At 37.7% G+C, this 24,266-nt stretch overlaps 1 protein-coding gene across 1 annotated transcript in view; it reads left to right on the plus strand.

Annotated features, from left to right (window-relative positions):
- The window catches only part of cep89 (centrosomal protein 89), a 177,965-nt gene that overhangs the window by 66,742 nt on the left and 86,957 nt on the right, over positions 1-24,266 (plus strand). Inside the window, exon 18 of the mRNA XM_036584282.1 lies at positions 8,676-8,765. Within this exon, the coding sequence (XP_036440175.1) occupies positions 8,676-8,765 (90 nt within the window). The remainder of the gene's footprint in view (positions 1-8,675; positions 8,766-24,266) is intronic.

Consider the following 24,266-nt stretch of genomic DNA (forward strand, 5'->3'; position numbering starts at 1 on the left):
ACTCATATTAAACCGTTCATAAACCTTTAATAAGAGTAGAAGTTTTGTAAAGTGGTACCAAAGATCTTAATCTTGCATTTAAAATTATTTAGCAAAAGACGAAATGTGTTAGATTGTGGCTTGATGTCCAAGATGTGAAGTCGTACAACTTATTCTGCACAAATCTGTGAGTGTTTGAAATATTTCCATATTTAGGTCTGCTTAGTTGTTGCCATTTCACTTATAGTGAGATGCAGTATTAGCTTCTGATGCTCAGTAATTTTTTGTGGCCCTACATCTAAAGTGAATGGTGTGATGTTGCATGCAAGAAGATTAGCGATTGAGGAATAAACATAAATGAGAAAACATGTCAAATTAAGATTTGCACAAAGAGCTGAAAGACAAGACATTTCTACTAATTGAGGTTGACCAACCAGGCACTGATAATTAGATTAGATTAGATTTCTGAGCGGCATTTCAGAAGTCTACTTAGGGCTAGCCTTTATGTCAATCATGGCAAAATCAATAACTGCATTAGCTTGTCTGCATGTCAATTAAGGCTTCTGATTGATGCGACTAATAGCTTCAAATTGACCCAAGTGTTATGTTTGCACACAATGTTTGTAACATTGTACACAGTTTCTTCTATGTACTATGGATGGTTCTACTACACTTTTAAAAATAGATTCCTGAAAAGGTTCCTAAATGGCTTTTGGCTTGTTTAATGAGAAACATTTAATTAACATAGAACCTTTATATTAAATGGAGCTAAACTTTAAAAGGGTTTTCACACTCACACATCTTATTTTCCAAAAATGGTTCTTTAAAGAAGCATCCATTGAAGGGTTCTTTAGATAGCCTGAAGTGGTTCTACAATGACATTGCTCTGAAGAAGTTCTGAAGAGGATCTTATTGGCACCTTAATGCTACACGATCCGTGAAATTTGATTGATGTTAAGAATTTAGTTTAATAGAGATTATCCGCTTTACACCAGAGAATGTGGTGCCACACCTGGACAAAGCTATATCCCACCAGGAAAAACCTTGTGCCACAAAATGGTATGACCACTTTTTGGGAGGGGGTACGGTAGCCCCTTAGGACAGTGCCTCCCATAGGACACACAAGGTTCCTCCAAAAATACCAGATTCCATCCCATATACCATATGTGATATACCAACCCTTATTTTTAAGAGTGTATGAAGTTTTACTCTGAAGTGTGGGTAGGCAGTATGACACTAGAGCTACTCAAAGTAAAGTAAGATATTGAAGAGGTCTCATCGTTTTTTTAGCAAACTCTATTGAAACAATACAAAGAATGGCATGTGAGCATGTGCATTAATCATTATCTTTACACACAGGTTTTTAATCACAGATGTGAGCACTCTACAGTCCTGTTTAATCTGACTGATTTATCAAGCTAACTGTCAGCAGCTAACATAAGAAAAGCTACATACACTGCTATTGTGAATAGAAATAAAATGTAAATGCACAAAACAATCACCTTTATTTAATAGACATTGTGTTTATTTTAATGGGTATTACTGTTATTATTGTAAAATACTGTATGTCAGAATGACTTGTTGAACTGTTAAATTACAGTAAAATACAGTATTTCTTTTTTGAATTGAATGACTGTAATTTTACAAATTTTTACCATCATTGCGGAAACATACTTTTACTGTTAATTATTGAGTTTTGTCTGGCATCCTGCATGCAGTAAAAGACACTATGTGTAAGAAATTGAATGACTAATTTTACAAATGTTTTATCATCATTGAGAAAACAAACTTTTATGAGTTTAACAGGTTTTGACTGGCACCCCTACTTGGAAGTTTTAATTTTTTTTTCAGATCTTTACAGTAGTGTTCTGTAACATTTATCATTGGACATCATACTAAAATAATTTTTAGCAAAAACATTAAGCCAGATAAAGTTTTGCTTACCTTGAAGCCAGTATAATTCTGCCTGTTAATAGTTTTGACATTGAGCTGTGAGTGCAGTCTTCTACATAAATTAATCCAAAACAACACCATCCAGATAATTAGGATAGCATGTGTCAGGCAGATGTTCCTCAGCAACACCTTTTTACAATCTCTAATAATTCAGACTGACCTCCTTTCTCACTGCAGATTTTTGTTATGTTTTGAAGATTTTCTTTCGAGTTTTTCCTCTGCCTCACAGAATAAGTAGCATTCAGAAACGATTGTGACTGGCTGAGTGGCACCTCAATCATGATTTTGCACAATTGTCAATTGATATTGATATTGAAGTCTGTTCTTTTATGATACATGTAGTTGTTCAGTGTTGTAGATGTTCTGATGTTACCCATGACATGCTCAGAATTTAGTCTAAATCTCAATCTGTGTGCCCAAGTAGCTTCACATCCCTCACATTTTAGCAAGGGTAGAGAACTTGCAGATACAAACCACTCATTTTCTTATCTGTTTGACTGGCTGTGCTGAATTCCATGATGGATTTTTACTGGCGACGTCACTGCAGAGCTCATGTCAAGGACTTTTTGAGACTAGATGTTCTGCAAACTGTCACTTTTTCATGGGATTTTTCTCAGGTGATGTGCATGGAGCTCATTTCACCAAAAGTAGCCCTGTATGTTCAAGCAGGACATTTGTTCCTTACCGTCTGTTATACTTGTCCCATTATACTGGTTCCATGTCAGTGTACAACAGGCTTAAGGACCATTTAGAGCCATATTTTTATACTCAGGATTGCATATTTTCACGCTGTTATGACAACTTGCTGCACTATAGGAAGGACGAGAGAAGCAGACTGAATATGGAAATGAAAGAAAATACTCATAGTAGTCATATTTCAGATTCACCATTGTCCACTTCAGTCACCATGTTCATATCCCGCCCCGTAATCATTGCCTAGTTTAGTGGACGTGTTCATAATCTCTGTGTTCATATTACACCTTCATTATCATCATTGTCCGGTTTAAGCGCTATGTTCAAATCCCACCTTTGTCATCATTATTATCCAATTCAGTGTCCCACCTTAATCATTGTTGTTGTCCAGTTCAGTGGCTGTGTTTATATCCCATCTTTATCATCATCATTGTCCAGTTGAGTCACCTTATTCACATCACACCTTTATCATGCATATTGTCCAGTTCAGTCACCATATTCATATCCCACCTTCATCATCCTCATTGTCCAGTTCAGTCACTGCATTCATATCCCACCTTGATCATCATCATTGTCCATTTTAAGCACTTTGTTCATATCCCGCCTTCATCGTCGTCATTGTTCATTTCAAGCACTGTATTCCTATCCCACCATCATTATCATCATTATCCAATTTAGTCACCAGGTCCGTATCCCACCTTAATCATTACATTGTCCAGTTCAGTGACTGTGTTCATATCCCACCTTTACCATCATCATTGTCCAGTTGAGTCACTTTATTCATATCCCACCTTCATCATCCTTATTGTTCAGTTCAGTCACCATATCATATCCCACCTTCATCATCCTCATTGTCCAGTTCAGTCACTGTGGTAATATTTCACCTTCATCACCTGCATTGTCCAGTTCAGTCACTGTGTTCAAATCCCACCTTTTTCATGTGGAATTTTTCAATTAGTTTTACTCTGATTTTCCTTTGTTATGTTTTTAATTCTGTATTTCCGAGTTTCCAGTATTATATGCCGTAGTAATCTGTATATTTTTAAGTTTACAACAGATGCATATGGTGCCACACTGCCTAGTTCCAGAGTAGATTACCAGTTTCCAAGCCTTTCAAGGCACAGCTCCTGTTATTTTCAGACCCCTGTCACCAAAGATCACAGACACAGGTGTGCTAACTAATGCTGCAATGTATATAATGGTGTGTCCTGAAGATCTTTAGACAGGGATTCACAGACAAGATCTTGACACACTGGGGGGTTGCAGGCTGGGGTGTGCATGATGTCTGAGGAGGTTTTCTGAAGACAGAGAGACAGATGGAGCAGGATAGAGCACTGTTCGCACACAGACTGGCCATTGCAAATGTCACAAAGTGCTATTGAATAAAGATCGTCCTCACTGCATCTGGTCTCCTGACTCTCTTCGTTAGCGCAGACAAAGATTTACAACAATCTCCTGTTTAGAGCCCACCTTTGTCATCATCATTGTCAAGTTCAGTCACTATGCCAGCTTCGTCAACCTCATTGTCCTGTTAAGCTTTGTCATCTTCATTGTCCAGAACTATTACTATGTTCATATCTCAACTGCTTAATCATCGTAATCATTTAACTCAATCATTGGGTTCGTATCCCATGCCTCAGCCTCATCATCATCATTGTCCAGTTCAGTCAGATGCATTCATATGCCACCTTAATTATTCCTCATCAGTTCTATTTAAGTTCACGGTGCTGTTCTTGACATTAAAGACATATGTTCGCATTGCCAGGGTTTTGGAATGATTGCATTAAATATTGCTGAAATGAAAGCGAGACCTTTACTCCAATTCTTTTTCATGTGAGAGCAGTCAAAGGGCGAGATTTACTAAAAGGGGTGCTGATTACCATCAGTCTACTGAAGTCTCACACCAGTAGGGATGGCCAGTTTAATGGGTTATTTACTAAGAATGTCCATGCTAATGAACACAGATACGGCTTCATAAATAAAATGACTAGACCAATATAATCTCCTATTTGGCTCACATGCTTTCTGTATGTAAGCCCACCAATTTCACCAATTAGGAGGTTTTTATCTTTCTGTTTTCAGGTTCAAATTGTTGATGCATTAAGTTTAAATAATGGCTTACTTATTACTTGTCAAGAGAGTCTGTTATTATTTCTGCATAATAAGTCATTGTGCTGAAGAAATAAGATATTCTTTCAACATTATAAGTCAGAAAATAAGTAATTATATTGATTTTATGTTTTGAAGCACTTCTCAGCTGGATGGATAACCTGAACTTGAGGTCCATACTGCATGCGTTTGGAAATCAATGTTGTTAAATCCCTGTTTAATTTCATTGATTGCATCCTTGCATTCTTGATGTCATAGTTGTTTTGGAACTTTATGATTATGAACTTGTGATGAGCATGACCTCCTAGCAACTTGCTGTATATCAAATGTAGTGACAACTTAGCCACAGCACACGCAAAGCAACACAGTAATGATGTAAGAAGGAGCTTTAGTAATGCAGAGATTGCACTGCCTGAAGAGTTTCAATATGTGTTTTCAAACAATCGTTTGAAAAGAAAACTGTTGAATCATTATTTAAGCAAAAGTTGCTGCTTTACACTGATGAAAGTAAAATATACATATATTATAAAATAGCTGTTTAAAACTTTGTTTTCAGCTTTTTTATTTCCTTCATCAGAATAATGTGTCCTCACAGGCATTCACAATTTTTTTTTTCATTGAAAAAAAATGTTTTCATTGAAAAAAAATAAACGTTAGAAAAATTCTCTTTTTTTGCGCAAACAGTGGCAGCCATGCTAGCGTCCAAAATAAGACAAGCTTAAAAATGTAGTATTTACTGTCAGCCTTGATAAATCGGAGTAGGTGTTTCATTATAATGGTCTCCTCAGAGTATTTTTAATATATAATATATATTAATATATGTATTAATGCATATTGTCGCTGACCAAAATAAAAAAATCTCCATTTTTTGTGATTTTTAGTTATCTGCATAATTTGAGCTCAGCAGCTAAAATGTGAAAATTTCATGATGAAGTGACCAGTAGAAATGCCCCAGAATTGCTTGGTTTAGAATCTCTTTGCATTAACTTATAGTAAAAGTTAAGAATGTTTTTGCCTTCTCCTGTATAGTTACCATATAGTTGCCATTGAAGATACTTGTTTTTCTGTAGACGGCAATGATATACAAATAGCAAAAGCACAAAAAAGAGCAGCGGCCACCCTTTTCATCTTTTTATGAGCACTAAAGGGCCATTGTGCCTATTTTGTAAATCACAACAGTCAATTTTTAATTTCAAACTTAGGTTATTGATATTGATGTCCTCACAGCTACAGGACTACCCTGTGGTACTTAAGGTTTGTGCTGAAAGTCTTTACTAAGTCCTTAGTTAGCAGTACAAATGTAGTGTTATCACAAACCCTTAGTAACAACTAACTAATGCATACGGCAGCTTGCACTGACTTTCTGATTTTCCATGGAAAAATATCCAGTATAACAAGGAACAGTGTGTACATGTTCAACTGAATAAAACTGAATACTTGTAGCTATTGTCTGTTTATTCTTTAACCCCTTAACAAGCCATTGTTTTGATTACACACTTCTATAACCTAAGCATAGCTCCATTAGTTTGGATTGAAGTCTGTGTAGCTACTGAATAATAAGCTTTAGTATGTAATAATCCTGGAATGTTAAAGGGTTAATATTTACTGGGTATGCTGTTTTTTAAGCAATGGTTCCTGGCTAACACAACAGCAGCATCAGCTTTGACTTTTGGGCAACTGCCAAGTCTCAGTGAACTTGAGGCTGTGGGTGTTAGCTTCATGCTCGGAATTAAAACCAGGGCGCTGTAAAACCAGAGCTGTGAGTAAAACAACAGCACATACAGCACTTAGGGGTTTAGCTTAGTCAATCTGTTAGCTGTTTTTGGTCTTTTATGTGCTTTCTTTGTGGTTTCTGTTGGTTTTCCTACATGTACACCTGTTTAGGGGGAGGAGCAAATATTTACTACAAACCAGCTTGCTTTGATTTAGTAATTTGGAAACTGGAACTTAGTAAACACTTACATTATAACTATCCTATATTTGAACTTATGTACAGCTGGTGCAACCAACCACTTGCGTCCAAGAGAGCATTATTGGCTTTGTTCTTTTTGGGTGGGTAGGATGGCCCTCCCTCTTCCCCATTACTTAGCGCAGTGTTAACGAATGCGGGAGTCTGCTAGCTCACGTAACAGAACTGACAATTAAGAGTTCTCCTCCAGGTGTGTTGAGCTGTCCAATGACATTGCATTGAAAAGGAAAAAAAAATCCTTATATAGATACCAGTACTGTTACCTTGATTTCAAAACCGATTCCTGAATGATACTTTTTCTGATATCATTAGCTAAATTACAAACCAGAAATGAGTGTGAAGTGATAGTATATTTACTGACCGGACAAACTAATTAGGAAGCGCTAGCGACAAAAGCATTATGTCACGCAATAATAATTACATGCTTACAGAATAATTTAAAATTTAAACAGCCAATCAGTCTAGATTTTGGAACAGTGATGCTAATTGGCTTATGGATGCTCAGACTGACTATTTAGATGTTAATATTTGTTGTTATATGTCTGTAGGTAGTAATTTGAATGGCAAGTACTGAATTTTAATACCCAGCCTTAGTGCTAGCCTTCGCTCTCCCAGCTTGGTAGCATTGTGTGATGAGGGAAACCTAACTAGTGCACAGAACTGGCAATGACAAAACTGGGGAGAAAAGTAGGTAAAATTTCCCATTATCAAACAGGTACTGTTATCTGTTGCCCAAACTGTTGACTTTGGCCAGGTATTGCAGTGAATTTAGACCTTCTGTTATTGATTAACTATTATTATTATTATTTTTCCTTTCTTATCAGATGTACAGTACATTTTCTCTGTTTTGTGTGTATTTTATTTATTATTTGTCTTGCTTTTTGCATACCACTCTCTCTCTAGTAATGCCCCAGGATGTATCTCCTTATTCCTTTCACCCTGGGAGGCATGTCCCAAAAAACCTAATAGCTAATGAGAATATATTAAGGTTTATTTATGGCATTTTGCTTGCTCTTTAGTACTCACAGCCAGCACGCTGTTTCATCCCAATTCATTTCTGAATTCACCACAGAATACAGAATACTGTAGGCTACAAAACACTGCAAGTCTTCTCTCGGTTGTTCTTGCTTGTTGTCACCCAATTCAAAGGTGCTATGTAACTCTGTATTAAGTGTGATTGAAGAATAACTCCTCAAATGGTCTGAAGCATCAGCACAGCCTGTCCTTGATGTGTGTCTTTTTATTTCTGTGTTTATTAAAAACTGGATTATTTTCTTCTCTCTCCCTTCCTGCTTCCCTTCAACCATGTGACCTATTCCTCCCTTGTGCTTTCCCTGCTTTTTTTTCGCATCTCTCTCTTTTTCTTGCTTGCTCTCTATTCTTCTTTCTCTTTTCATTTCTGAATTTCTCTCAACTTCTGTCTCTTGCTCTCAATGTCTGTCTTTTTTCTTCTTCTCCTTCTTTTTCTTCTTCTTCTTCTTCTTTGTTCTCTTGTTATCTATCTTTTTCTTTATTGTCTTTTATTCTTACTCATGCTATATTTCTTCTTCTTCTTCTTCTTCTTCTTCCTCTTCTCCTCTCTTTCTCTGTTTTTTACTCTTACTCTCTCACTTCTTTATTTTCTCTCTCTCTCCCACTCTCTATACTTTCTCTTTACATACTGTTCTTCTTTTCTTCATTTTCTTGTCTTTCTGTTTCTTTCTCCTTATGACTCTTTTATTCTACATATACTTCTTCTTCTTCTTTTCTTCTTCTTCTTCTTCTTCTTCTTCTTCTTCTTATCATTCTCTCTTTCTCTCTGTCTCCATCTGACTCTTTTACTCTCTTTCTATTCTTCATCTTCCTCTCTCTGTCTCTCTCTCTGTGTCTCTCTCTCTCGCTGTCTGTCTCTCTCTCTCTCTCTCTCTCTCTCTCTCTCTCTCTATGTGTGTGTAGTTGTGTAATCCCCTCTCTCCCCTCTCTCCGTCTTCAGGCCTCATGTTTAGAGAAAGACAAGCAGGGTGTGCTCACCCGCATCATCGAGGGCACTGTCCGTCTCGGAAAACTGCAGGAAAAGGTCAAGGTAAGAGTATGACCTCAAACACACACAGAAACACACACACACACACACACACACACTCTTACTACTACTTCCCAGGAGAGCTTTAGCTTGGCTGAGTGAGTTGTTTGTTCAAACTGTACTTGAGCTGATAACTGAAGATTAAAATCTCCCTCACACACACACACATACACACACTCTTTCTCTCTCTCTCTCTCTCTCAGGTTCACTGTTTCTCAAGTGGCCTTGTAAGTGATGTGGAGCTGTGTGTGTGTGTGTGTGTGTGTGTGTGTGTGTATGTGTGTCTATACAGTCTGGTGTATTGATCTGTCTGTCAGCACTCTAATAAAAAACCACAGAGAGAATGCTGACGTGGGCATTCGCACACACTCACACACATACACACTCTGAAACAACATAATTAAAGGACCCTTCTTGCTATGTGTGTCCAGCAGTGGCCACTTGAGGTACACACACAAAATGTTTTCTTTCTCTGCAGAACAAATGACTGTACAGTTTACTCCAGACTTGCTAAACTAGCTGCTGATCTCGAAGCCATACTCCAATTAACTCTGTAATGCTGAGACATCAAATCATCTCTTTGCACCTTCTAATCTACTCTTCTTTAATAAGGTGAATTTCTCAACCTAGGCCTGTATACGATGGTGGTCATCCAAGTTACTGTGGTAACAGCCCCCAGTGAGAGTACTGCCTGTAAAAAGAAAAGTTGTAACTCGATAACTTGTTGTTTCATTTGATGCAAACAATAACAAGACACGTGTGAGCATAAATGAACTTCTGCATCTTTTAAAAACTTTTTAAAATACATCACTGTTTGCTCCTGCATCTGCTTCAGAGTTAGGAACTGTCACAAAATTACTGAAAAAGAAAGTGTTGCCATTATTATTAGTAGTAGAAGTAGTAATAATAGTAGTAGTATTTTTCCTATCATTATTGCTTTTTGTGTGAATGCTTTGTAAAAAAAGGAAATAAAAAACTAAAACATAAGGCAAATAAACAAAAAAAAAACAAAGTCTGTTGTCCCCCCATTTCATTAATTGTGACCTGTAAAGAACATAATCTTTTGAAGCTTTTACAAATTACCGTTTTTAGCAATCACAGTGCATCCACCAATAAAAGCAGCTAGTATCATTTATTTAGTGATAGAAAACACAGGAGCAAGAAAAGAGAAAGCTTTAATTCCACATGCTGATACATTTTACTGTACTGAACATGCACACACCACATCTACTCTGATGTTAATGAGTTAAAGGGGGCGTTGTCAAAGTCTCTGAATATATGATACGTTGTTAGGGTTAGCTTGTCCTGAAGTAGACAAACACACACACACACACACAGCCTCTCAGTAGTATGTGCATCACTGTAATGCAGGTGATATATGGTGCTGCTGTGCGGTTTAAGTTCCATTATGTGTTGCTAATGGTGATTTGTAAATAAATCAGTTGACTGCTGTGAGTAACCACTGCAGCACTTCAGTCTTCCACACGTGTGTGTGTGTGTTTGTGTGTGTGTATGTGTGGAGAGAGAGTACTTTTTTTACTCTCTCTAAGTAAATACAATTCTGATTAGGCTTTGTTTTAAAACAAGCCTATTTAAGATTTTGGTTACTGATGGATGTTAAAGTTTCCCTGAATCAAAATGGACCTTGTTGCCTCGTTAATTCATGTGTTTGGTCATATTAAATAGGCCTGAATAACATCTAAAAGCAATTAGCACAACATTTTGATCTTAAATAATCAAGATTATCAGTCATATTACTCCACCCTACTTTCTATGTGGACTTTTGCTTATATCGTCACTTTTGGGACAAGACCTTATATCTACATGTTTTTCCTATTAATTAATTAATTAATTAATTAATTAATAATTTTTTTTACAAAATTTGAAAATGCTAACTGCCGTTTATAGTTTGTTAAAATATCAGCAGAAATGGTCCAAAATTGCTCCCCCTTGTGGAGAAACTTCAGACTGCTAAACATGCTCAAGTAAATTTGTGAATTTAAAGGCATGACCATGTGCTTTGCATATTAAAAAAATGAGGTTCAAAAGTCAGAGGCCCTCTGGAATTCAACTATAGATGTTTGTGTGAAATATTTTTACAACTCATCTCAACCAGGACACTTGTACGGAAACTGCTGAAAATATTTCCCCTCATCCTGGGGGTCCATGACCATGTGAGCCATAGGCTCAGCTCCTGATGTTGGTACAGTCTAGTCATGCCCCTGGCCTGGAACATATTAGTGCAGCAGTATATGGGGAAAACTATTATTAACTGGTAACATTGTGTTTGCTCTCCCACCACCCTCAGAGCTCAGAGGCCCACCCTGATACAGTATTTCACTCAAAATACTTTATAGTATGGAAGGACATTGATTTTAAGATTAGGGTTAGGGTACACAACACTATTGAGAGTGCCCTCCAGAATTGTCAGCACCGTTTGTAAAGATGAGAAAAAATGACATTAAATTTGTTGTTTAGCAACTCGATCTTATACTTAAAAATTTGAGAAAAAAATGAGAAGATAGAGAAAAAACCTTTCAATGAAAATTATTTCAGTGAATTAAAGCTACATATAATGTAAGTCCTTATGTAAAAACATTGATGATTATAAACAAAATACAACTTACAAATAGTCTATTCCTATTCATATTATGAATTGTTTTAAAACATGTGTTGCAACTATTGGCATGCCTGCATTTAGTACGTCCCTTTCCCTTTGCACCTTCCCCTTGCCATAATAGCACTGGATCTCCTATTATATTGGTGGATGAGGAAAAGAACACGTATAAAAATGTATCTGAGACCATATTTTTCCATGCAGAGTCTTTTGAGAGTCTTTGGGCCTTTCTTGTGAACTCTCCTCACTTCAGTGAGTGTTAGGTCAGGGAACTGGAATGGCCCTCATTATATGAAATTGTGGTCAGTGATTCGTTTCTGTGTGGATTTGGAGGTGCGCTTTGGATCATTGTCCTCAGCCCTGTAGCAGCAGTAATATGTAGTCCAGTGGAAACCCCTCATAAAGCCCTATTCAGCTTATCTTCCTCAGAATTCTGGTGAAGAAGGTTTTGAGCCATTTGTGTAGCTGACTTTCTATCAGCCGTGCGGCACTTTGCAGGTCACACTATCATGCGTTTGGAAAGCATGTTAGTGGATTTGAGAAACCAGCGCGGCAGTGCTATAGTCTCTATGTATGAGATACAGTATTCACATATTGAGATGTAATCAGAGCATAAAGCCTGAACATTCAACTGCTTCAGTATTATCAGTCTTTCTCTTTTTCTTTCTTTCTCTCTTTATTGCTCTCTCTCTCTCTCTCTCTCTCTCTCTCTCTGTTTTCCCTATATTTTTCCTCTCTGTTGCCTTCTGTTTTCTTTTTCTACTTCACTCTGTCTCTCTGATTCTCTCTCTCTCTGCAATCATTCTTTCTGTTTTTTTCTCTCACTCTCTCTCTGTCTCTCTTCCCAATTCCCCCTTTATCCTTTTCCTATTCCTATTCTGTTTTCTTCTCTCTTTCTCTTTCTGAATCTCTGTCTGTCACTCTCTCTCTCTCTCTCTCTCTCTCTCTCTCTCATTCTCTCTCTCACTCAGCCCCCCCCCTCTCTCTCTTTGATCTGTGTTGTGATATGGTGTCACTGTTCCACTGGAATGCCAATGTTAATGAGCATTTTCTCTTTACTTGCCAAATTTAGTTTGCTCTGATGTGGACGTGATCACCAGTGCTGCTCTGACGTTGCCCCGTAGCAGACTTTAGCCATTTATTTCAGATTTATTTATTTTTGAATTTATAAACAGTAGGGTATGTAAGCTTTTTGGTTTATGATTCAGACTTTCGTATACATCACTAGAAAATGTCATCTTGCATTGCATTATATACATTTACTCATCATGGTAACACTTTATTTGCATAGTCCACGTTAGATGCTTTGTAGATACTTAATTTACTTTCAAGTTACATTCAACTAAATATCTACTAACCCTGGTCCAAATCCTAACCCTAACCCCACCACTGTTTAGAAAAAAAAACAAGTTTTAACAGATAGTTTGTTAACAATTTGAATATCTGTAGATAATCTATAGGGGACCATAGTGGACTATGCAAATAAAGTCATCATTGCTGTCATATGAAAACCATATGAAAAGTCAATTTTGTTCATTTTCTTATGTTTTTACTAGAAGTGCTCTTCTAATGTATTTTTATGACAGATTGTGATTGTGTGACTGTGTGGCCTAAATAAACCAAACACCCTAGCCCATTTCCAGTACTTTCTATTGGCCAGAATTACAATATAAATAACATTGTTTGGTCTTCATTGGACAAAACTAACATTTTAAATTATTAAATGATAAATAAATTGCCTATTTAAATACTGAATCAAATAAAGTTCTACATTGAAAGTGAGATGCAACTGGCTATCTAGCACAATGAGTTATGCATACTTACTTCAAGTTACCTAATAAATCATGGCATTGCAACATAAATTGCCCAAATGGTAAATTGTCCAATTGCTGATTGCATGTTTGGAGCAAAAATCTACCAATTCAGATCATGCATCCCTAGTTTGTACACCATTTTTAAAGCGCTAGTGGCACTTTGATCACTGCTAGCGTTTTTTGAATATTTCATGATGGATTGGCTAATAGAGATGGTAATAAACTTACATTAAAGAGCTGAAAATTTTCCTTTAAAGTTGTCATTTCAGAGATGTGAGGTTTAGTTAAGACAGCGATGTTGTGTTTTCAGAATTTCTTTGAACTACTTTATAGAGTATAATGAGGATAACAGCACTGCAAAGAACAGTTAATTCAGTTCCTGGAAGTCTATTTTGTAGTGTTTTCTTACATTGTATGAAGAGCTTGTGAGTGTTTTCGTCCATTCGCTGCCACCTCATCTTCCCCTGAGGGTCTTTCATTCTGCTGCACTTTCTTTCTTTTCTCTCTCACTATTTTTTGCTACACCTCCTTCTTTTTTCTTGTCCTGTCAGTCTCTCTGCTGCTAATTAGATGAGCAGATGCTTGCAATGGAAAAAGTGCAAGCAGGAAATAATCACAGGGAATCCACAGAGGAGGCAGCAACAGGAGACTGAGTGAGATTGTTGTGCGTCATGCGTCATGAATGGGAGAGAAAGAGGAAGAAGAGAAACAGAGAGAAACAGAAGGTGTTAAAAAGGAAAGAAGACTTGAAGGTGAGGATGATGATTCATGTGGAGAGAGAGATGGAGGGAGAACATTGCGTGGGTGGGTGGTCTCCCTCTCTCTCTTTCTCCAGCAGTAATTTGTTCATGTCCGGGTGTTGATGCTGTTAGCTGTCTTATGAATATTTCAGATGGGTAATGAAGCTTTCCTCATTTAACACCACTCCAGTCAGACTGCCAAAGCAAACATTAATTCAAGAGTCCCTTTCTTTCCCTCTTTCACGCACACAAACATCAATCACACACTTGCTTTTATACTGTTACAAGGTTATATATATTAGAGGTGGGAGAAAAAATTGATGCAGTATAATATCACAACATTTCGGGTTTTAAAGATTGATAAAGAGAGGCCCAAGGGTCAGTAGTTTGGCATACATTACAAATTTGCATTTCTGTCTCAATCCCTGAAATGGCACTGCTTCATTCTGGTGAGACCAGAGGCTTGTGTCGGTCCAGTTATTGTTAGAAAATGCCAGACAATGAAATGGATAACAGGCTCGTTCCACACACTGGAGAACATGGTTTGGTCCTCTGTTTGGGCAGGAATCAAAAACACCACTGTACCATACCTGTATACAGGGATAAAATCTGAGTGGCACTTAAGTGCCCCACTCCAGTCACTCTCTATTTCCAAACACATGATTGATTTGTATACAATTGTTCAGTTTCAATTAAATTTGCAGTTTTGAATGATGAATATGCCACTCATATTGGTGATGGTCAACTCCAGGTTTTCTGGAGTCGGCTCTTCGACACCACTGAATTTTAACCAATAGCATCAGAGACAGTGATAAAGGGCTATAGCAGAGATTAAACCATCTGAAACATAGTTGAGCCAAGTTCTTGAGTAGCTACAGACTATAGTGATATGAAATTCGTAGACCAAATCTGTATACCGGGTTTTGGTTTGACCTGTATAACGCTGTATACCGATAGTATTTACACAGACTGGCTACTTCATTAAGTACACCTCCTTGTATCTACGCTCATTGTCCATTTTATCAGCTCCACTTATCATATAGGTTCACTTTGTAGTTCTACAATTACAGACTGTAGTCCAACTGTTTCGCTGTATAATTTGTTTCACCCTTTTACCATGTTCTTCAGAGCTCAGCAACCATTGGAGAGCTACCACCCTGCAGAATTTAGCTCCAGCCCTTATAGAACACACTTGATCAGGTTAATGAGGGCCTTCAGAGGCATCTGAATAATAGAACCATGTATGTTGGATCTGAAGTTGGATGGTAGATATCAGGACCTGGACTGAGTTTGAAATTATTAACCTTGTGATTTAGGTGTTTTACTGTGTCTGCTGCTGAATGTAAAAGACACTGAATAATATATACTTACCACGCACTTTATTAAAAACACTATACTAATACTGGATATGACATCCCATTGCTTTTAAAACAGCCTTAATTCTCCATGGCATGGATTCCACAAGATGTTGGAAACTTTACCTAGAGTTTCTGTCCATCTTGGCATGATTGCATCATGCAATTCTATCGATTTTTCAGGTGCACTTTAATGCTGTGAATCTCCCATTCTACCACATCCCAAATGTGTTCTGTTGGATTCAGATCCAGTGACTGTTAAGGCCACTGAAGAACACTGAACTCATTGTCATGTTCATGAAACCAGTTTGATGTGACGTTTGCTTTGTGACATTATCATGGCCATTATAAGATTGGTAAATTGTGGCCATGAAGGGATCCACATGGTCAACAACAATATTCAAATAGGCTGTGGCATTCAATGAGGTCAACGTGTGCTTTTGGAAAACTTTTGGTTTTCCAAAGTGTTGTCCTGAAAAATGTATCTTTCACTGCTCTCTTTTCCTTTGACATCCTTGCTCTTTAAGCTCTAATTGGGAGCTCTTTTCTGAGAGTGGGCAGTGGAAGTAATTTTCTCAGTGGTGTTGCCAGCTACAGAACATACATTTATTAATGAAGACCCAATTGTGTTTTCTGTTCTCTTAAAGTATTTGTCTAAAGCAGTTGTATAAAGAATGGGTAAGGGGTTTAATAGTAACTCTCTGTCTGTGTCTGTGTCTGAACAGTGAAATAGTGATAGAGAGTGTTCTCTGGAAAACCAGAGAAAAACAGGATAAGCTGCCTCACCTTGACCAACAAAATGGTTCTGCAAAGGTAAAGTGCTTCTTGGACAGGCTACATGTTAGAAATGTGCAGTTTGGCTAGGGTAAAACATTGTGACGCATGAAATTTTTGATATGTTGGAGGTAGTGCTGGATGGTTTTGATTGATATTGATTCAATTTCATGGTATTTTCAGAGACGTCTCAGTATCTTGGTATTTAATAATATTTAAGTTACTTGATATTATTTTTTATACTTATTGGTTAAACTGTAATTTGGTGGCATGATGTGAAAAATGAAATTTTGAATGTCATATTTAGCAAGTGCATTTTGATTTATGTTTTTGGTTTAGTTATAGTATTTTAATATTGAAAGTAAATTTGAGTCATTTTCAGTGGGCTGATGATAAATCAAATTATAGCATAACAGCATTGAGGTGCAGAAATATGTAAAGATAGTTTTACAAGTGTGTAAGTGTGTTATCTATGCCTGTAAGACTGATGTGCCACCGCAGATGTTCTGAGGGTAAAGTACGGCATGTGCCTGTCCAGTGTCCTGGAATGGTGCCCATGTAGAACTTTATGATGCTATGTGTGCCAGGTTTGACATCCTGGCATTACACCCGTCCTCGTGACAATACATGAACCACAGGTCCAGTTGGTCAGGTGTCTGTCCAGATGCCTGCCTGAGTGTCATGGGCTGTTCTTAATGCCTCTGTGTGTGTGGTCAGTCTGTCTCTTCATAAGGCTGCCTTCCCTTGCACTTTCACACCCAGTGAATTGTACCTTTGTCTGCATCTTTATAGAACATAGAATAATTGTACCCTTATCCACATCTTTATAGAATTTTATAGAACATAACAGATGCCCTAATCCACATATTTGTAGAGTATAACAAATAGAACAGGAGTTTAAACTAAGACTGCATAATATATTGTGCAATTGTTATAAATGAGCCCTTTAACTAATCTCATTAGTGTTTTTGATTGTGTTCTGATTGATCGAGGGATTCAGGGTGGACAGCATGACAAGATATGTTATCATTATTGTCATAAATTATGTCATAATATGCTTTTGTCATTGTCAGTACTTCTAGAATAAATCAATAAACCACAAGAGGCCATGCATTACTGCGATTTTATCAAGGGGAAAGGTGTTCTTAGGCACGATGTGAAGAGGAAATGCCATAACTCCATTTCCTGTGATAAAATCACAGCAATGCACGGCCTCAAGTGACTTATTGCTTTTATAAAATGGCGGCCAACATAAAATATAGTAAAATACATATTTTTTTCAGGAAATAATTTAAGTTATTGTTAATAATAATCAACACAAACAAGTATTCCATTAATAAATGCAGTTCCTTTAGAGTGTGGTGTCATTGCCAAGCAGCCATTGACGGCTTAATGCAGAGAAGAACATTTAGTCGCCCATCACTGTGTATTGCAGTCAATTCATGAACTTTTTAAATTTTTGTCAGATAATAATGAACATATCACAAAATGGCACTGTTTAATGCAAAAACCTTTGCTTTAAAGTACTTTTTTGGTCACCAAATTACCACCAAGTCTTATATAGCCCAAATCCAGCAGTGCATCTCTTCTTGTGCTGGGACTGTATCTCAAATGCTGCTCCCTACATAGTGCACTACGTAGGAATTTAAATACTGGCTCCTGCACCCCAACAGTGCATAATATAGCTAAAAAAAATAAGTAATTAAAAATAGTCATTTGGGGATTAGCCACATCCATACTCCACAAATAGTGCAACCTCCATAACTAGCGCCTGGGTTTGATGCGACTTCTGACTGAAACACAGACATGTAAAGCATGTAAGCCATTCAAGCGACATTCTTTAGACCTTCACATTGGGTTTTCACATTAAATTATACCATAAGTACTTTAATTCAAGCCTGTGATATTAATGATGGAGTTGTAAAAATGATAGATTTAGACCAATTATAGGGAGCCAACTTTTTTGAATGACGTGTCAACACATTTTACACAGTAAAATGTGTTGTGTAGGAGCTGTTTTTTGGAGTCCTCCTAGCTGTTATCTGTTGTTTTTTCTGATCCTGTATCTCATTGCTAAACTCAGATACTGTCTTGCTGCCCACAGCACTGACAAGTGGATTTATTAGTCGGCTGCTTAACTAGTCTGTGCAATCCTGCAATCCTTAGTTATCCACACTTTGAAAGTGTCATAGCTTTTTTTAAAAAATGTGGCATTACTATTTTGCTGGTACTTCTTGTCCACACCAAGTTGTTTGCAAACCTAAAATTGAACATTGTGATACTTTTATTTTGTGTCATGAAAATGTGTCTTGTGATGTTATATTTTCTCCATATTGGCCACCCATACTTTAAAGTAAACTTTGTACACTTCTAGATATGGGTAGGTGTAATGAAAAGTAAGTATTTTAGGAGGAAACATTGAATCTTAAGGCATAATTTTCTATGAAAAAAAGATTGTTTGTGGTCTTGTTTATATGGTTTCTTTCTATTTCACTTACAGTGTTCTATAGGCCATGGGATTCCTCAAATTCATTATCTTCTTGGGCCACCATCCCAACTCCCAAGTAGTGGTCATTCTATCTTATGGCACAAAGTTTTTCCTGATTGGATATAACACTCTCTCTGACATGTAGTCTCCAGCGATGCGTGGCCCTGAGAGCATAATTGATCTCGCTGTTTCTGGGTGGGTAAAATGGCCATCCGTCTCCCCATCACTCAGCGTTATTATAGCCAAGACGTAGATGATGTAACAGAGCCACCATTCAGTTTTCTCCTCTAGACATGTTGAGCTGTCCAATGACTTTGTTTGAGTGGCTTCACATGACGCAAGGAAGCAAGTGCTAAACATCATAGCATCATGTAATAAGTGGAGACTAAACTGGGGAGGAAATTGGGTAGAAATGCGGGCTAGTGTTTAACCAAGCCATATCATTGATAAATCAATGTATTTTTAACATACAGTATGCTGCAAGGCATATCACATTCACATTATGTACAATGTAACGGCAATACCAGTACTTTGTGAACATCATGTAGCACAAGTTGGAATGTCACACTCTTCCAGTAATGAAATGAGAATAACAGAATAACACAAAAATCCCCAGTAGATCCCTCGGAAGTCACTGTAAGACTGAACTGCGTTTAATTTTGCATAAACGCTGGTCTGTGGAAGCTCAGGAAGCACTGCTGGTACTGAAGTGTGAAGGCTTTGTGTGAAGGTGCTGTTATTTCTCTGGAGTGCAGTTCCTGCTCTCAGCTGCTCTGTTCTTCACTTTTTTTTTTTCAGATTTCTTTTCTAGCTTCTACTGTACTGTTTACTGTTGTCATGGATACAGGCCTCAGTTGATTCATCTCTGACAACCTTCTACAGCACCTGTTTGCTGATTTTTTTTTTTAGACTGGAGGAATGAGGTTAAGTACCAATGGGGGAAAAAATTGAACAGATCAGTAATTAAAATTCATTTCTGACAACAAAGTGAATGTCGTGGCAGAGATACAATTAGGCTAATTGGTCCAATTTTACGTGATGACCCTCTATAGTCTTTTCTTGGGCACATTGCAGTTGCACGACTATTAGGCTAATTCAGTAGTTATTAAAAACAGTGGTTGATAAATCAACTAGTCGTAATTTACTGTAGTTTAAGAATAGGTTGAAGCAAATCATTTTTGCTGTTTGGACAGAATTAGTAGTACATGAGGAGATGGCCATTATTGTTTCATCAGTATTTACGTATTTTAACTTTTATGAAAACGTCCGATGGTGCCCTGTGATGACTAGGCCTGGGTATCTTTTTTTTCCGTTACCGTTACCGATCCAATACTTTAAATTTAATACCAATATCAAAGCAATACTTTTTCCAGTACTTTTTTTCTAACTGTTGCAAACAAGACATGTAAGAAAGAAGTATTAATTAATTAATTTATTAATAATAATTCCATCTTCCACTCTTTTTGGCTATACACATGATTCACCAGCTTGTTAGCCTACCTAAACCTGCAAACCTAAAGACAAAACAGGTTGTAGACACTGTCAATGGAAAGTGTGGTTATTGTTCTGCGACATTGACAGTGCTCTATGACATCCACCCCCTCGACTGACATCCTTGTTTTTTTTTCTTCCACTATTATAAAGTCATTTTACTGTGGATGACCACATTATATCAAGGTGAGCTGGCCCTAGCACTGTCAAAGCTCTCACCTACAACGAGAGAACGAAATGTCATACTTAAAAGGGCTCTTTATGAAACCCCCATAAAATGATGTAGTATGAATGTGTCTAGCAGTGGACGGCAGCAGACTAGCCATCTAATAAATGCTAGTTTTGCTGTTCACTGGAGTTTGGTTTTGAATCTAAATGTGTTCATCACACTGACAAATGCCACAGTAGTTAACTTTCTCTTACAAAAGTCAGAAAGCTGCCTGGCAGCTGTTATCTTACCTACTGATATGTCCTCATTGAAAACTTGTATCAGTGTTTTGTTGTGGTGATTGAGTAATGTTGCTGCTCCTCATGCAGTTTTCTCGACAGAGATAAGTCTTGTTTGTGATCAAATGCTTTCATCAGAATTGATGTATTACCTGACATGACAGCTACTAGTTTAAAGAATTTAGTGCACAAAGAACTGTTCTCAACGTTAATCTACATTTTTTACAAAATTCTGCCAGAAGTTGGACTTCTGCATCCGTGCAACATAGTTGAGTGTGCTGTCTCTTTTCAATCTTCATGCATCAAGGAGTCAGATGCCACCTGATATATATAAATATTAGTTTAATTAAAGTATTAAAGTATTAAAGCTTTACTCAATTTCCCCACCAGGTGGGACTCTTCTATCACATGGTACCACTGATTCTTTGTTCATGTAACTAAAAATGCAACAGGTCAACAAATTTAAGTAGAATTTTTCTTACAACATATACTTTACCTTTTTACCAAATTATGAAAAAGAGGCACTTATCTTTTTCAGACTTTTTCGGTAGTACTAAGATCTTTGAGGCGGTGTCTTTAGGATTCCAATTTTTGGTACCCAGCCCTGGTGACAACTGCCAACATCATGTATTTCAACAATTATCCCTCTTTTAAGATATATTGTGGTTAATGAGTTAGTGTTTGAATTCGTGTCTGTTGTTAATAGAAATTACACTGTTGTTTGTGAATGTTTTTGTGTGTCTATAAGTGGGAAAAATGGGCTAATCTCTGTTCTGTTTCTCTAAACCCTCCATGCGACATGCTGCAAAGTTCATGTGCATCCTCCTTGTGGTCCTGATGTGAGGTGTCTCTATGGCAACAGCAGGAGCAGAGGGGATTGGTTGGCCTGGCTTCTGTGACTCCTGAGAGTTCTGTCAGGATGTAGACAAGTAGACGAGGCTATAGGCTGTGTGTTTCAGTGCGTGTTTGTGTGTGTGTGTGCCTGTATAAAAACACTTAAAGAGTGTCTCGAAGCAGATGGACATAATGGCTGCTTTCCTGTTTCTTTTTCTTTTTTCTCTTTTGCATTTCACATCTGACAGCATGTCATTTGTCCTTGGTCGGAGGCTGAAAGTCAGCTGAGTGCACTCGCTGGTTAGGATATGGGAGGCTTGTGCGCAAATGCTCTTCAGAACGAGAGCAGAGAGATAGACTGCGCTCTGTGACAGCGTTTCACACTGCATAATTACACCCTGCATTCTGACATTGTGTTTTTCTGCGGGGTTATTTTTGAGTCTCTCTCTCTCTCACTCTCTCTCTCTCTCTTCTGGTTCTCTTTCCTGTGCTCTCAGAGGCAGAAGTGATGTGACAGATTGCATGCGATGGATTGCATGACCTTTGAAGAGAATAAAAGTGCTTCATGCATGGCTTGTGAATGAGGTGTGCGTATGTGTGTGAGAGGCAGCGAGAGTTAGAGACATTTTTCTTAGCTGATAATTCCTGATATTACTCAAGGACTGATGATATAAGGCTTGTTGTATTTTAATTTCATTTATTGTTTGCTCACTTTTACCCCTTAGAAGTCTAGAGTTATTACTGTTGTTTGGCTAGGAACACAAAGGTGGTATCACCTGCAAATTCATAATCTGCACTCTTCTTGTTTTACAAGTGACAGATATTAGAATCGCTTTTCAAGGCCTATACGCCATATGGGCCTAAGAGGGTTGAAGGAATACTCCAGCATTTTTCCACCTAATCTCTATCTGTCGCATCTGTATAGTGCTCTGTAATACACTACACCAGACAGTCAGTAGCACTCTGGATATTCCATTGTTTTCAACGACAGAATTTCACCACCATCAGCGGTAACAACACCATACCACGATGTTTAGCAGAACGTTCCATCAAGGGTTACATTTTCCAATTTTTGTCATCAATCATGGTGATATAACCTGGATGTTGATTTTTTGGGGCACCATGGCAATGTTTCCATGGCTACATGCCGTCGTCGGTTGCACACCATGAAAGTTTTTCAGCATCAACATGTTAAAGCAGCTTTAGAATGAGACAGATGTGAGCCTTGTCTTACCACAACTATTCTTACAATGTTCCAACTTTCAAAGACGTTAGGAACACAGTGCTGGACTCCAGGCTAATGCTGTCCTGTTGGATGATAAAAATAGTTCATGGTAATGTGTAACTGCTTTGGGATGCTTCAGGGATGATCAACTTGCATGCCCTAAATATAGCATTGGTTAATGCAGAAACTGTTTTAAAAGTGACATTTTTAATTAAATTTCTACCACTAGCAAAAGGCTAATTTATGTTAGCCTATCAATGAGAATTTTTAAAGTAATATTAGCAACAGTTTAATGATTGCATTCATTGGATAATTAATGATTGTAACAGACATTGAAGAAACATATTCTTTCTTGTTTGTTGGAGTTTTACAAACCCAGTTCCAAAAAAGTTGGGTATTATGTGAAATTTGATCCCTGCAACACATTCTAAAACAGTTGGGATGGGAGCAAGTACCACTATGTTATACCACCTTTTCTTTTAACAACACTCAATAATCATTTGTGGACTGATCCAGTTTTGAAAGCAGTTACACAGGTTTTCAGCTGTGTAACTATACATGGCCTTAGTTGTCATGTTTTAAGCTTAATAAGATACATATTTTCTGTAGGAGACAGCTCTGGACTGCAGGCAAGCCAGTCCAGCATAGCCTGTCTATATATTATAGATGTATAGATGTATTCAAGATTCTGCCTTATTTTTAGGTCACTAGGTCTAGGTCCCATCTCATGGTATGGTTGCTTGTTGAGGCGAGGAGGCTTGCATGCATAAGAGAAGCAGAGAGCTATGCTGCGTGGAGTTTTAACTCCTTTCAGGGTCTCCCATGGTAGAAAGATCTTAGCAGAGGTGCCAGACTAAACCTGGCACTGATATTGGGCAGCAGCAATATAGGACGATGTCATCAGCGGATGACACAGAGGTGACAACGGCAATGACATTGATTCAACTGCATGAATGAAGGCAATGGTAAACCACTTCTGTACTTTACCAACAAAACCACATGGAGATACACAATGCAGTGTTTGTCGAGATGTGCCAGAAGGGACCCTCAGGTCGGAATGCACTCAAATTGTTACTGAGAAAGAGCTGAGGATTCCTCCAAGTACAGCTTGTGCATATGACGTGGCAAGATCAAAGCTTTTGGGACGTCTAGCTGCTGAAGTTGACAAGAGAGAAAAGAAAATCAAGAAAAATCAAAGCTGCAAAAACAAAATCACAGTTGGAACTTGGAATGTACAAAGTTTGAATCATGGCAAGCTGGAGATAGTGAAGATGGATTGTCTACACATCAAAATCCTAGGGATCAGTGAGCCAAAATGAACTGGATTAGGACACTTTCAATCAGGGGAACACACTCCTACTCGGGTCACGAACAACAAAGAAGAAATGGAATGGCTTTAAACAAGACTGTTATTGGATGCATTGCTGTGAATGATGGACTGATGTCAATTTGATTTTATGCACAACCATTCAAGGTGATAGTCATCCAGCAATACCCCAACAATGAATGCAAGTGATGAACAAATCAAAAAGCTTTATGATCAGGCTGAAATTGACAAGACCTCCAAATAAGACATGCTGCTGGTCACTGGAGACTGGAATGCTAAGGTCAGAAACGAGTAGGAGGGAAATACAGTTGGACAACATGGAGCTGGAAACAGGACTGAAGCAGGTTAACAGCTGATAAGGTTCTGCAAGTACAATAACTTTTTCATTAATA

Source organism: Colossoma macropomum, unplaced genomic scaffold (genome assembly GCF_904425465.1).
Source record: "Colossoma macropomum unplaced genomic scaffold, Colossoma_macropomum, whole genome shotgun sequence".
NCBI lineage: Eukaryota > Metazoa > Chordata > Actinopteri > Characiformes > Serrasalmidae > Colossoma > Colossoma macropomum.